Source organism: Orcinus orca, chromosome 3 (assembly GCF_937001465.1).
Source record: "Orcinus orca chromosome 3, mOrcOrc1.1, whole genome shotgun sequence".
In the NCBI taxonomy this organism is placed as follows: Eukaryota; Metazoa; Chordata; class Mammalia; order Artiodactyla; family Delphinidae; genus Orcinus; species Orcinus orca.
The window spans coordinates 25,442,760-25,458,453 of record NC_064561.1 but is presented as its reverse complement, the minus strand read 5'-3'; the positions used below and the strand labels follow the sequence as shown (position 1 = coordinate 25,458,453).

The 15,694-nt window shown below is 43.8% G+C and overlaps 1 protein-coding gene across 1 annotated transcript in view; it reads left to right on the top strand.

The window, feature by feature from the left end:
* The window catches only part of NSG2 (neuronal vesicle trafficking associated 2), a 58,656-nt gene that overhangs the window by 12,471 nt on the left and 30,491 nt on the right, over window positions 1-15,694 (top strand). The window contains exon 3 of the mRNA XM_004272016.3: window positions 4,545-4,628. Within this exon, the coding sequence (XP_004272064.1) occupies window positions 4,545-4,628 (84 nt within the window). The remainder of the gene's footprint in view (window positions 1-4,544; window positions 4,629-15,694) is intronic.

Below are 15,694 nucleotides of genomic sequence, written 5' to 3'. Positions count from 1 at the left end.
TATTCAGATAATATATAAATTATTTTATATATATTGAACTTGATATAAATGAAATCACACAAGACATAAAAAAATACTTTTTTGCATCAGATTTCTTTAGTTCAATATAATACTCTCTGTGAGAGTCACCCATGTCTATGTAGCATTGCTGTGTAGCATTCCATCTTATGAATACACCACAATTTATCCATTCTCCTGTTAATAGACATTTGGGTTATTCTCAGTTCTGTGTTATTATGAAAAAAAAGTGGCTATGAACATTGTTGTGTGTATCTTTTGGTGGATTCATCATATTTTGAGGTGATTTTTTGCTGGTGCAGAGAAAATCTATTGGGTTTGTTATAACTATTTAGTACTTGAACATCTTACTAAATTCGAATAGCTTTTCAGTTCATTTTTTCTTGGAACACATTTCTATCAGATAGAAAGCTTTTCACCTCAAGTACTAGAAAACACAACCTAAATTGGATTAAGGTTCAAAGAGTATATATTTGCCCCCCTCCCCACCCCCGTGACTGCAGGGTACAGCATGTGTCTGGTTTCAGGCAAGGTGTGATCTAGAGGGCAGGGTGTCATCACTTCTCTGGGTTCCTCTTGGCTCTGCCCTCTTTTGTATGCTGCCTTTGACCTCATCCTGGCTCCTCCCCATAGTAGCAACAATTGCTTCAGCACTTTCAGAACTAAGTCCTCACCACACCATCCAGAGGAAGAACATGTTCTTTAGGGAACACTCATAAAGAGCAAGGAGGTGTCTTCCCCCAAGTTCCCAGTCAGTATTGCCTCATATCTCTTTGATTCAAGTTAGGTAACATGCCCATCTCTGAGCCAATCAAATTTTGTGATCAATAGAATAATATGCTCTGATTGGTTTAACCTAATTAGGGTCCATCCCCACCATCAAGGAAGTCATCAGTTCCACCAAACCACATGGCTGCCACATGGGACAGGGGTGAATTCTTGAAAGCAATATCGGGCGGTGGGGGGCGGGGGTTTTGGATTGAAGAAGGAAATGGATGTTAGAGAAGCAAGCACAAAATATTTATTATGACAATTATAATGATATTGGCTGTAATGGTTATTCATTGTCTCATTCCAACAGTAATATTTGTTTAGTTTTGGCTCCTATCTCAACATGTTGGCCACTGCATGAGGTCTTTAAAAGTTACATGGAATGATATAAATGGTTTAGGGCTTTTTGAGAAGTTTTGGGAAAGATGTTTATAAAAATAAAGGGGCAGAGGGAAAGACTAAGAAGCTTAAGAAGAAGCTAAGAACTAAGAAGCTAAATGCTTCTTAACACTTGAGGTGTTATGCTTGAGACCAGTCTGATGGCTAAGGATCTAGAAATGAAGGACTCAAGCTAAGAGATGGTTGAGATGGACTTTGCAATGTGGGAAGGCATATTAGTTTTCTGTTGCTATGTAACAAATTATCAAAGCTTTAGTGCCTCAAAACAACACACGTTTATTATCTCATAGTTTGTATAGATCAGAAGTTCAGGCACAGTTTAGATGGGTTCTGTGCTCAGGGGTCTCCTGGGTCTGAAATCAAGCTGTCAGCTAGGCTGCATTCTCATCTGGTTCTTAGGGTCCAGGTTGTTGGCAGAATTCAGTTACTTTTGGTTGTAGGACTGAGGTCCCCATTTTCTTGAGTGACCTGGCTGTTGATCGGGGTCATTTTCAACTCCTAGAGTCCACCCTCAGGTACTAGCTGCATGGCCCTCTCACAACATGTTGACTTACTTCTTCAAGGCCAGCAAGAGGATCTCTCTCCAGTCTGCTGTGACCGAGTTTGCATAGCATACTCATGGGAGTGACTATGCCATCATATTCACAGGTCCTGTCCTCAGTCTTGAGGGAGGAGATTATACAGTGCATGTACACAGGGGTGGGAAGCTTGGGGACCGTCTTAGAATGTTGTCTTTCATAAAAGGCAAAGGCAGTTTTTGCCCTAAGGCTTATAGGTCACATGGCACACTGACCAGGAAATTCACTATCTTAGAAATAGACATTGAGATGGATTATAATATATTTATATATATACATACAGACATTAGATATATATACACACACAACATGGGGAATTGGGAGAAGAAACTGTAATTTCCAGTTTGTGAATATTTCTAAAAATGTGGATTCAGAGAACTGATCAGACATCTAAATTTTCAATATACTTCATAGCCTGTCAGTTGATCTAGTGCTATTCCAAATATTTTTAATCATTACAATTTGTAGAATATCTTTTAAGTTCACAAAGCACCTGCGTGTACATTGTTTCATTTGGCCCTTCCCAGAATGTTGTGAGTTTCTAACAGAAACACTTAGCCTGTGAACCGTGCCTTGGCATTTACTCTTACATTTATATTAGCTCTTAACTCTCACTAACACACTGAAGTTCACCTAACACCAAAACGGCCAAATGTGTAGATTACATGCTATTTTACACTTTTGTTTATTTGACCATGTGGTTCACTTTGCATAAAGTATCTTGTCTTGTTCACCCAGGAAACTTCTATTCATCCTTGAAACCTTCTTTTTCAGACCATGCTTGAACAGTATTGTTCTTGAGAAATCCTTGCCTTGCTCTCGAAGGGCTGGATAGGGAGGACCTGCAGGCTGACAGGTGCAAGAGAGGCCCGATTCCATATCCGCCTCAGACACCTATTGGAAGAACATTTGGCAGCACTCAGAAGCAGTGTTCAAAAAAACGTTGTTATTGAATGAACGGTCTGAGTGCTTAACTTACATTAACTCATTTAAGCCTCCTAACAACCCAACCAGGTAGTGATGGTTATTTTCCCATTTAATAGAAGAGAAAGCTAAGACACAGAAGGTGTAGTGCTTGAGCCAGGATTCAAACCCAAAGCACAATGTTTCCTCTCCCTACAATATTGACAGTATCAGTATTTGCCCCACAGCACAGAATTAAGTGAGATAGTGCATGTCAAGCACTCAGTGTCTGCTGTATAGTAAATTTGCAAAGCATGAGGGATATTTTTATTACTTGTGGCAAAGAAGCTTCTGCTTTCCTATTCTTTGGAACAGGAGATAGAAAAAAATAAAAAGAACATTCCCCACCCCACTCCCCCGCAAAACCCTCATCCTTGTTTAGCTGTACCATTTCTTTAAGGAAGCCAGGGCTCACTTTTTAATATTTGGAGAAGCAGAATCCAAAGGGGGTGGAGCAAAACAACAGAATTTACATTTGCAAATGAGTTCTAAATGTCAGGGAAGGAGTGATATTCTAGATGGGCTGGGACCCAGATCCTCCTTAACTAACATATTTAAGTGCCACACCATAGATGTTCAATAATAGTAGTTCCTCCCCATCCTTTCCTTTTTGAGCTATATTTTGTCCAAAGTATGCCTCACAGACCTTAAAGAAAATTCTTCATAGAAGAATTCTTGCAGGAGTTCATACACTTGACTATTGTCTCTAGGAAAACTTGGTGAAAGTTTTCAGTGAAAATTTGGTTAATTTAAGCACTAATGAGAAGAATGATCATAGTTAGAAGATTGCTTCCTTTGAGCTGTGTGACCTTGGACCAGTGACTTGACAGCTCTGTGCTTCAGTTTTGCTTTCAGGAGAATGGAAATAGCAGTGGTATGTAGATAAAGTATATGGAGGGCTTGATCTAGCTGTGGCACATAATAAATTATTCCAAAAGTATTACCCACTATCATCTCATTCAACCCTCAAAACAGCCTTGTTAACTAGGGGTTATGATTATGATTATTGTCCATATTTTACAGCTGAGGCCCCGAGACTCAGACATCTTCTGTGTTACCCATGACACTGTGACACTTGGCAATAGTTATTGATTGTCTGTCAAGTTTTTTTTTCTTCCACTTTGCCTACACAGTGGGATGGAGTCCCATAAATGTCTTGGCAGGTTGACAGCTTATCTGGAAAAGATATTAACCACCTCTGCAAAATATTCAGACTTCAGAAAAATAAGATGATACAATAGATTCAGTAGACCTTTCTGTTTTTCTTTGTGCAAGTCCCTAAATGAAATCGGAATTAAGTATATGTGCAAAAGTTTTGCTACAAGATGTTCATCATAACTTGTTTATATACCCTGAACTGTGGAAACAACCTACGTGTTCAGCCATCAAGACCGGTTAGATTAATTGTGGTATATGCATACAATGAAATATTAAGCTACATCAAAAGGCAAAATGAAATCGTATATTTTTCTATGTGGAGAAAATGTTAGTAGAGTGTTGTGTGATAAAATGAAGTATGAATCCGTTTCATAAAGTATATATTTGCATAAATAGCAAATACATATGCAGAATATGTGCATATATATGCATATAAAGACTGGAAAGGTGAGACCAAAATTGTCACCTATGGCTGTCTGTTGGAATTGGAAAGTATTATGGGTGATTTGAATTTTCTATTTTCTTGTGTTTGTTTGAGTGGGAGGCTCTTTATTTTCTGATCTTTATGCAATATACGGTAAATTCTAGTTACTAAAAAAAAGGAACAGAAAAGTCTTTCAAGTCTCTGTGCATGCTAACACTAGTTGAACATTTCAGGTGATTGTGAAGACAAGAACGGAATATCAGCCCGAACAGAAGAACAAAGGGAAGTTCCGGGTGCCGAAAATCGCTGAATTTACGGTCAGTGTCTTGATGGTGTAACAGAAAGACTGGGTGTGGGTCACTGAGTCTAATCAAATAACTAAAGCTCTGCCTCTTGAGGACAAGTTATCCTCTCTCCTACTCCGAAATGTTCAGACAATTTGATAATTGATAAATGTGTCTCATTTCTTCTTTTTCCTCCTGTCCCTGTCTCTCTGCCTTTCCATCACAATCTTCAGGAAATGTGATAGAAATGTATAAAGAAACTCAAAGTTTAGACATTGGTTGATGGCAACAAATACAAAAAAGACAAAGGGAGAGAAAAGTTGACTTCTTAGTGGTAAAAACCGAATGGTTGATTTTCTATTTATTGTTGGCCGGGTCACTAGGAGAACTGGTGAATACATATCACTGTGATGAATTGCGTGAAGGAGCCATGAAGGCTGCTCTGTGAGGATGTATGGAGGAAGCTCAGGGAAGTACCCTGGGGAAGTCACTTAGATGGCTAAGGAGAGCACAGCTTGTGCAGAGGCCCTGAGGCTGGAGGGAAGTTGAACCCAACATTGAATAGGAATAAGGGCAGTGAAGCTCAGTTCTAGGAGGGGTGTGGGGACCAGACAGAGATGAGGTATGAAAAGTGGGCAGAGGGCAGACAGTCCCAGTCATCGTAGGCTGTATGGAGGAATTATTATTTTAGGCTAGAAGCATGAAAGAAACCCCAAAGGACTTCGAGAAGAGGAAGGATATGATTAAACTGGGTTTTTGGAAAAAGCATGCTGGCTTTTACGTGAGTAATAGAGGGAGGGTGGGGAGACGGCTGGGTTACTGCAAGTAAAAAAACAATAGTGGCTTAGCAAAGGAAGGTGAGTGGAGAGAGGCCTAAAAGATACTTAGGAGGCAATATCAGCCATGGAGGCAATAGAATAAGTGGTTCCGTGGATGGAAACTGAAGCAGTCTGGCTGGGTTTGAGCCCTGTTTCCACCTCATACCAGCCATGTGGCCACAAGCTAGTCAATAAACTTCATTTATCAAATGGCGATAATAGAAGGTTACTGTGAGAATGGAATATAGAATACATGCAAAGCACTTGGATCTATACGTGATAAGTGCACGATTAATAGTAACTATTTTGTATCAACTGTGGCTGAGGGCTTTGGAAGTGAAAACAGCCGTTGGTTGGTTGTCTGTATGTATTTGTATAATACATACTTGGTTGGAGTATGTATTATACATGGATAAGCATATTGGTCCGTTTCTGTCCCTATCTTTCTCCCTGCTACATGTGTCAGAGCAGCTGGGTGTGTGAGCCTGGGAGGGAATATGGCACGTCTGTGTACATCCCCCCAGAATGTGGGACTTCCCTGGATGTTGACCCCCTCTTTGAGGGCAGGAATTGCTTTTATTTTTGGCTGTAGCTTTAGTGTCTGGCACACAGCATGGGCCCAGTGAACGCTGACCTGGCCTGAACTGCATGCAGGTATCTGCAAGAACCAGCAGGTAGCTGTGAGCGGAGGGTAGGAGTATCATGGTGCATAATGTATGAGCATCAGGCCAGGGAGTAAAGCTGACCTGTCCTCCTGGCAGCAGAGATCATCAGAAGTATGCCCAGATTCATGCACAAAAATGTTTATTGCAGTGTTATTTGTAAAATCGAAGCATTGGAAACAATGCTAGACTTTCAGCAGCTTTCTCAGGATTCCATATGTAAGACCACATGCATAGGATGGACTGTTTCAACAGTTTCTTAGGAATCACTTTTGGAGGGAGAGTATTTAGTTTACTCTGAATTATGGGCTTAACGAGATATTTTCATCTTTCTTGTACTTTCTCAATTGTTACAATAATCAGAAAAAAATTAGAATATTTTAAAAATTTGCTCTTTTTGCCAAATAGAGTGTTACAGTTTTTGATGGAATTATTCATTATTTAGCAATCATTTAAAATGATGGTTATGAAAACATGCAATAATTTGGGCAAATGCTTCATAGAGGAAGCTGAGTGAAAAAAGCAGAGATTAAAATTGTATGTTTTCTATGGCTGGAACTATGAAAAAACCACAAGTATACAGAGGAAAAAGGACATGGAAAGAGATGTCTCAAAATGTCGTTTGTGGCTGTGTTATCAGCCGTGGTGTTGGACCATGTTGTCATTGTTTTCTTTTTTTTCCTCCTTGTTGGCAACTTTTGGTGATGTGGCAATTTTATCATATTTGATGCCCGTGAGTCCCTGAGAAGCTGATATAATCCCGTTTTTTTCAAGGGGAACTATGGCTCAGAGCAGTGATGTGACCTGCTCACCCACTAGCAAGTGGCAGGGCCAGGGCTGAAAGCCGGCCCCACCCCCCGCCTTTCTGTTCATCTGTGCCGCCTGCTTTGGGTAACTATGGGTTAGAACAGAAGCGAGTCAGCCAGGAGAAAATGAGTGGCTTGTCAGGGTCCAGGGCCTGAGGAAGTGCCCCACGCAGCTTGACTCAGTTGGCCCTGGGGGTTGGGAAGAAAGGGCGTTGGGGTTTGGGGGCAGCCCTTTGTCAGCACAGACTGTCAGGTGTGGGCGGAGGGCACTGCCGCTTGGAACAAAATGGGAGGAATGGAGCAAAATTGTTTGCTTTTGTAGAGCTGTGAGCATTTATTAGCCTGGCTTTTCACTTCCTTAAAGAGAGCTCCCCCTGGGCCACGTGAAGGATGCATCTGCTGGGGTGAAGGTGGATGCAGCACCCTAGGGAGGAGGTTGTGCTGCTGGCGATTAAGAAGAGTCTGAGGCAGGAATAAAGACACAGACCTACTAGAGAATGGACTTGAGGATACGGGGAGGGGGAAGGGGAAGCTGGGACGAAGTGAGAGAGTGGCATGGACATATATACACTACCAAATGTAAAATAGACAGCTAGTGGGAAGCAGCCGCATAGCAAAGGGAGATCAGCTCGGTGCTTTGTGACCACCTAGAGGGGTGGGACAGGGAGTGTAGGAGGGAGATGCAAGAGGGAGGGGATATGGGGATAAATGTATGCATATAGCTGATTCACTTTGTTATACAGCAGAAACGAACACACCATTGTAAAGCAGTTATACTCCAATGAAGATGTTAAAAAAAAAAAAGGAAGCGTCTGAGGGTCTGAGCTGTCAGCTGCAGTGGGACTCGGGGGTCCAGCTGGGCTGTTATGCAGGTAGAATTGTGCCTGGTTGGAGAAAGGGGCATTAGGGGCTCCTCCGTGTTTGGCTTGACTGACTGAGCCGGGGGGTGGGGGGGGCGGGATGCTGTCCACTGGGTAGGAGGTGAGGGACCGGGCAGTGGGAGATGCATTGACTGGGAGGTGCCTGGGGACCATGGGAGGGGTGGGGCAGAGGCAGTCTGGCCACCCTTGGATGTAACGGGTCTGGAGCTCAGGATAGAAATTTCGGCTAGACCACGAGGGCTGGAAGTCAGAGAATTCCCAGTTCATCTTAGAGAGCATAACGCTGGTAAACAGTGGCCGGGCTGCCCCTCCAGGATACTGCCCGTGGCAGAAGTAACCACGGGGATGGCAAAGATGCCTCCCTCCCTCATTCCAATATCTTCATGGAGGTGGCACAGCTTGTGAGTTCACATCTCAAATTGGACCTGGGGAGATCAGCTCATAGCAATTCTCTATGAGAGAGAATGAGAGGAGAGAGCAGGGAGGGAGAGATGAACTGAGAAAGATTGAAAGAATCGCCTGGAACTTTTTTTTAACATGAAGGCTCTTGCAGTCATTGCCAAGGGCCACAGACTTGAGAGACCGTTCATCAGGCTTCTTTGAGAAGATGGGAGCGTGCAGAGAGAAGCCCCTCCTTCTTTCTTAGTCCTGGGAGCTGGAGGTTCTGCTAAAGCTGATTATGCTATCGAAGGAGCTGGTGCATCCGGCCATGCCCTAAGATCTGACTGTCCCCAGGCTCACCTGTGAGAAGGAACTGAGTCTTGCATTTGGAGGCTGTTGGTGCCAAGCTGATGAGAGGTATTCCAGGGAACACCTGCACTTTGGGGCTAGATCCACTTGGCAACTTGGGTCACAGCCCTGTCACCTCTTAGCTTAGCTTCATGACCTTGGGGAACTCCCTTCACCTCTCTGAGCTCCTGATTCCTCATCAGCAAACCGGGACACAATAGCACAAAGCGTAAGGCCTTGGTGCACTCTAGTGCTCAATGAATGATCATTTTATTCTCTTCCTGTTCAGATCCCTTTCCTTCACCCCGGGTTCTTAGCTTGCTACCTCATTAGCTGAATTTTGTGTGTTGGTTGAGACAGACCTGGTCCTCCCTCTCCTGGCTTTTTCTCCCTGGGAATGTGGCTGGGAAAACCTGGAGGAACTGTTCTAAATGTAGCCAGTTCAATGTCAGGATCCATGGGTGGCCTCTGGCTCTCTACAGTGACCTAGAGAGCTATCTCTTTGCCTCCTGGGGAGTGTAGGCAATAGTTTTTGGTAGGCTACTTCTCAACACATCCATTATAAAATGAATAATCCTAGTACCTGTTAAAAATGCCTTAACATCCACTTTTTAGGCTAACAACCACCTTGTGACCTTGTTACTCTTATTCTTATCCCCATTTTACGGACGAGGAAACTGATGCTCAAAGAAGTGAATTGTCTGACAAGGCCACGCGGCGAGGACGTGTCAGAACAAAATAAGAACCCAGCCCTATGGCTCCACATCCCACTCTCTCTGCTACACCTGATGCCACCCTGCCATTGTCCTTGCCAAACTGTGGCCTGTCTGAATTCTTCCCTTCCTGCCCGACTTCTTCCTTTCCTGCCCTTTCTCCCCTTTCTTCTTTGTCTTTATCAAATTTGCTCTGGGCTGGGCTGGATGCCTGTTGCTGGGAGACACACGGATATGCAAGACAAAATCCTTGCTCTGGAGGAGCTTGCAAAGGTGTGGATTAGACAAGAGTGTTCTGGCCAGTTTCTCGGAATACTGTCCCTGTATGGTCACCTCCTCTGGGATGCCTCCCTTGATCCTCTGAGCTGGGTTTGGTGTGTCCTCTGGGCTCTGCAGATCATATGGGGTTCTTGAATGCTGCTGTACTGTAACTGGCTACTCTGGCATCTTCAGCCCCCTCCAGCCTCTGGTCCCTGGAGGGTAGGATCACACTGGCCCACTCATGTGTTCCTAGTTCCCAGAAGAGGGCCTGGCATAGAATGGGTGTCACGTGTGCTGCAACGTGAGCCCCAGACTTTTGGGACCGCCTCAGTATTCATCCCCGATAGCATGCTGAGTCTGGGTTCAGGAAATTTGACTCTGGTGGCTATGGCCTGGATAAGCTCAGATTATAGGGTGTCCGGGCACATGGGGAAAGATCCTGGGGATGCCTACAGACCAGACCCTGAGCACAGTCAGTGGGGAGAATCCAGAATGGGAGGGATGCATGAGTGTAAAGGGACCAGAACCCACCATTCCCGTCAAGCAAATGGACGCATTAAAATAAAGCTGGTTGGGAAGAACTAGAAGCGAGAGCTTAGCAATTTTTAAGGAGCTGGTGTCTGTGGGCTATTATTAGAAACAAACGACAACAACAAACCAACAGAACAAAAATAAACGAAAATCCAGTTGAAGCTTCAGGCCTAATATTATAGGGTGTTGATTTTTTCAGTGTTCCATCCATTCACTGATCCACTCAACTTTTTGGGGCTTGTGCTCTGCTCCTGACCTGACCTGTGATTGGCGCTTTATGTAAGGTATCCCACTGAATGATCCCAGCAAACTGGGCTGGCGAGACTGTCACCCCACTTGCAGGTGAGGGAACCAGACTCAGAGAGGCTGGGAATTTTCCCAAGTTCCATGCCCAGGAGGCTGTGGAGCTGGGATGTACTCACAGGTCCAAAGCAGGGGGCCGTGGCCGGGTGTAAGAGGTTAGGGAAGCTGCCGCCAGTGGAAGGGAGCCTGACTCCCAGTGAATAGCTCCCGGGGGATGCTGCTGGGCCAGTCTACCTGCCAGACGTTTCTTTCCTTCTCTTCCTCTTCCACCCAGCCAGGGGATGGGGGTGTTTGCACTCTGTCTCAGGCCTCAACTCTGTTCACATTCCTTCTAACTCCAACCTGGGAAAGACATGGCAAAACACCAGAATCAGCCTCCCCGGCTGGGTGTCGGGAGGTGGCCACATCTAACAGCCGGCAGAGTCCAGGCCCCTCTCCTTCCTGAGAGTCTCTGGTAACTGTGCTTTCTTCTCTAACCCATCATCTCCCGGCCCATCCTCCTTCTGGGTCCCTCTGCCTCCTTTCTCAGCCCCCTCCTGCCCATTCTTCTCACCTCCCCAGAGGAGGACTCTTTCTAACATGCATATCCTGCAAGGACACTGCCATCCTCTAACCCTGCCATAGCTTCCATTGCTCACCTGCCTTCTCCCTGACCTGCTCGAAGCCCTGGTCCTTCCCTCATGACAACCATACTTCGTATGCCTCCCTGTCTTTGTTCGTGCTGTCCCTTCCCACTGGAATGCCCTTCCCACCTCCATCATTGGGCAAACTCCCTATTCATCCCTCAGCACCCAACTCAAATGGCTCTGGCCTGTGAGGGGTTGCCTGCCAGCCCTTGCGCAGTCTGTCCTTCCTCCTCGGGGTTCCTGCACCTGCTATATAACCCTCCAGTTATACAGTGTTGGCATCAACGTTACCTGCTGTGTCTCCCACTGACTTGAGGCTGGGATGGTGTCTTCTTTATCTTTGCTCCCCAAGAAACTAGCCAGTGCTGGCCCACACTTGGCCCCAAATGATGTCTTTAATAACTAAATAAACAGGTTAATGAGCAAACAAAAATAGCTGGCTGATGGAAAACTACGCACTGATAAATACCAGAGCTCTGGCTGCCTCATTTTCAATATCTTTATTTAAAATCGGGGCTCTATCTTTGCTTCTAAGCTTCTTGCCGATGACACATTCTCATACATGTCCTCTTCCTGATGTCACATTCCCTGGGAGGTGAGACCTCACTTATAGGTTTGCCATTTGCTTCTACCAATTTTTCATCAAAACCCCAGGGGCTGCCCTCCATTGGTGGGATTCTAATATTTGCTGACAGCAGCAAATGGGGATAAGTGATTTTACTTTATTATCTGTTGTCTTGGTTTTTATTGCCCTCTTTTTTTTTTTTTTTAACTTTTGAGGAACATTTAAGGTAAGTTATTAAAAACACTGCCTGCTGGCTTAGGAGCAGAGTCATCATCTGGAACGGAAAGAATTTACATGTGAGCGCTTGGTGGAGGAAATCTGCAATAGTATTTGATGTTTATTATCGCACTTCTGGCTAGGGTTTTATCAAAAATCAGAACAAAGATGTAGGCCTATGTTTATGGCTGGGTGCTTTCTCCTGGCCTCATGGAATGGTACTATTAGAGTGACCTTCAAAAACATATATTATTGAGAACTGAAAAGCAAATGTGGCTTAATTTTTTTAACAAAACATTTCCCTGGGAGAGAAAACATCTGTGGTGCTATCTCAGGACGAATGTGCTCAGGGTTTGGATGTGGGACTGGGAGATTCAATGACCACTCCACAACCTAATGACTGGGCTGCTTTTATTGCCAGGTTCTCATTCTCATTGACTCAAACATTGGCAAGTAAATGCTGTAATAAAGCAAGTCACTTGTTTATAAGTTTAGTGTAGATGACTTCTAGAGTTTAGTGAATATTCTTATTTCCTATGGGACTCCTGTAGGAGTTGGCTGATTAAAAGTTTGCACACTGCTTGTTAAACTGTTGGAAGTTTGTAACCAACCATGGTGGGAGTATTTACACCATGGCAATGAGCAAACAGTGTAAATCATGCATCACCCCCCTTTCTCAGCCCGGGAGGGTTTACCAGCACAGTTGTATGAAGGGCAGTATGGAAAAGGGGAAATACATGGGCTGGGGGTTTGACACTGTGGGTATGTATGAGCTAAAGCAAGTCATTTCATCTCTCTGAACCTGTGTTTCCCAATCTGTAAAATGAGATAATGCTGTCTACATCATAGGCCTGGCCTGAGGACAAAATGAGATACTATAAGCCCCATGGTAGCTTGATCAATGTGAGCTGCCTCTTGTCGTTACATAATAGTTTCTTTGCTGAGGTGTTGGTCATCCGGCTAGACGGAATGCTTCCACCCAGGGTGGGTCTCAGTGGGAAGCCACGCCTGGCTCCATCTCACTAGGCCCTCTGTCTCGACTGACATTGCCCTGGCTCAGTCGCTCCTCCTCGCCCACCATTCCTGCCGGGCCAGCTTTTGACCTTCCAGCTTCATCCCATCTTCCCCTTTCTACCTGTTATGAAGTCAGAATGATCATCAGATCCTGCTTGAGAAATCTCTGATGGCTCCCCACTCCGACAGGCAAAAATGTGAGGTTTTTGCGTGATATTGCAGGCTCTTGCAAAGGTGGTCCTTGCTGCTAAGTCCCTCCACCATTCCTGTGTCCTCAGTGCTCCGGGCCTCTCATGGCTCTGTAAAACCACCATGCCCTTTCACCCCTCCAGGTCTTTGCCCGTGCAGTTTCCTCTGGCTCTATTGCCAGCCCACGTTTTCCGCCTTGTGGACCAGCTCACCTCCTCCAGAAACCTGTCCTTGATTCCCCAAGTCAATTTCTCATCTGGAGAATGTCCCAGCCTTTGCCTGCACCCACCACTGCTCTGAGATGCCACATTGGCTTCAACTAGAGTTCTCCTGCTACCTGGCTGGATTGCTGAAAGTAGTGCAGAAGGTAGGGCTTCATAAAGGTTTCTCACATCCCATGTTGGGGTAATGAAAGGAAGATGCTTGTGGAAAGTAAAACAAGATTTATTATTTGTAATTAATTAATAACAATAACTTCCATTTCACTGAGCTCCTATTATATGCTGGGTAGTTTGCTAGTCATTTTCTATTTTATCTTTAACTCTTGAAGTAGGCGTTATTTTTGATAGCCAGATGAGGAGACCAAGGGTCAGAGAGTTTAATGAAGGTATTCAAGGTCATGCAGCCAATAAGTGGCAAGAGTCAGGCTTTTCTGGACCAGAGGGGTATGTATGTCTATGGTATGTATATGAGAGTATGTGTGTGTTCTTTTGTCTCTATCAGCTTCCAAATCAGGAAACCCTGTACATATGGGTAATTGGCTAACTTAAACTAAACTGAAAAGTGGTTGCTAGAATACTAAAATGTTGCTGCCTATCCCTGTTACTTGCCAAGCATTAGGCCAATTTTGCTTTGGCTCTCTTCTTTTTTCTCTTTAAATTCACTGTTTGGCCAAGTCCTAAATGCATTGATCCAAAAGAGAGGAGAGAAGCAAACATTTCCCAAGGAAGACATGCCATTTTCCTCATGGCTTGTCATGTGGCTTGTCTCACGGTCCCCTCACGCAGTGGGAGGATTAATCTCCTGACTGTCTTGCTCTCTGGGCCTCTGCTGCTGCAATGTGTGATTATTTTAAATGGGATTAAAAAAAAATTTATGATGTTTAAGCTCCTGGAACTGTCAGAGGAAGACAGGTCCTAACAAAGTGACTGTGTGGCTTTTTGTGTCACCATCATGTTCTATAATTATAAGAAAACTAGTCGTCATAGCAACTGCCACATAGGCCTGGCTTCCTCCTGGAGATGCTGGCAAGCTCCTCGGCTCTGTGATCTGAGCAGTTGCAGGTGGATTTGGTTCTCAGAGGGCATTCAACTCTCACTTGGGCGATAATCATGAATGCACTCTAAGACTCCACAACCCGAACTCAGTTTTACTATGCAATCTGACAGACCTGGGTTTGAATGCTGGTTCTAGAACTCAGTGGCTACGTGGGCAAGTCATCTCACTTGCATGAGCCTCAGATTCCTCTTTAGTAACATGGGTATGTCAACGCCCACTTCGGAGGGTTGTTGCAATAACTGTGTTTAGGATGCGCCTGGCAGAGTGCCTGACACACAGGAACTCTGATATATACTAGACGTCTTCCCATTCACCTCTTCACTGTGAACAAATGAAAGAAGAAAAATGCTAAATTAGAGAAGGATGGATGTTTTCATATTCTTTTATTATTATTATCATCATCATTATTGTTATTAATTTTGGTAGCATTTGTAGCTAGAAAAACAAGTTAGTAAATCGAAATTCTAGGCTGAGTCATGTATATCAGGGAGAGAACGAGAGAGATGAAAAGAGAGAAGAGAGAGAGAAAAAATAAATGAATATTCAGCTAGATGAAACTGACTTGATTTATTTTTTTCCTTATCTTTAAAAATTTTTTTTTATTTTGCATTGGAGCAGAGTTGATTAACAATGTTGTGTTAGTTTCTGGTGTATAGCAAAGTGATTCAGTTATATAGATACATATATATATATGTATATATATATATACATATTCTTTTATATACATATACATATTCTTTTTCAAATTCTTTTCCCATTTAGGTTATTACAGAATATTAAGCAGAGTTCCCTGTGCTATACAGTAGGTCCTTATTAGTTATCCATTTTAAGTATAGCAGTGTGTACATGCCAATCCCACACTCCCAATCTATAGCTTCCCCCCCACCCTTCCCCCGGTAACCATAAGTTTGTTCTCTAAGTCTGTGAGTCTGTTTCTGTTTTGTAAATAAGTTCATTTGCATCATTTTTTGTTTTTAGATTCTGCATATAAGTGATATCATATGATATTTGTCTTTCTCTGTCTGACTTACTTCACTTAATATGATAATCTCCAGGTCCATCCATGTGCAACTGATTTGATTTAAAATTCCTCCAACTTTTTTTTTTGTGGAAAATTGCATTTCTCTGAGGCTAAGAAAAAGACATCTGATCTCGGGACTTCCCGGCGGTCCAGTGGTTAAGATCCATGCTCCCAATGCAGGGGCCGTGGGTTCAATCCCCGGTTGGGGGAGCTAGGATCCCACATGCTGCACGGCGTGACCAAAAAATAAATAAAATAAACAGTAAAACTGGAGAAAAAGTTCAAAAAAAGCAAAAAAGAAATATATCTGATCTCTAAAAAAAAAGTTCTAAAATGAGTAAGGAAACCTGGTTTCTGGTCTCAGCCTCAGAGCTTCAGTTTTCTCATCTGTAAAATGAGGAAGTTGGGTGGGACAGTCCCCAAGGACTCTTCTGTCTGAGATGTTCTAAGACAGTGGCTCTCAATCAGGGATGCTTTTGTTCCCCA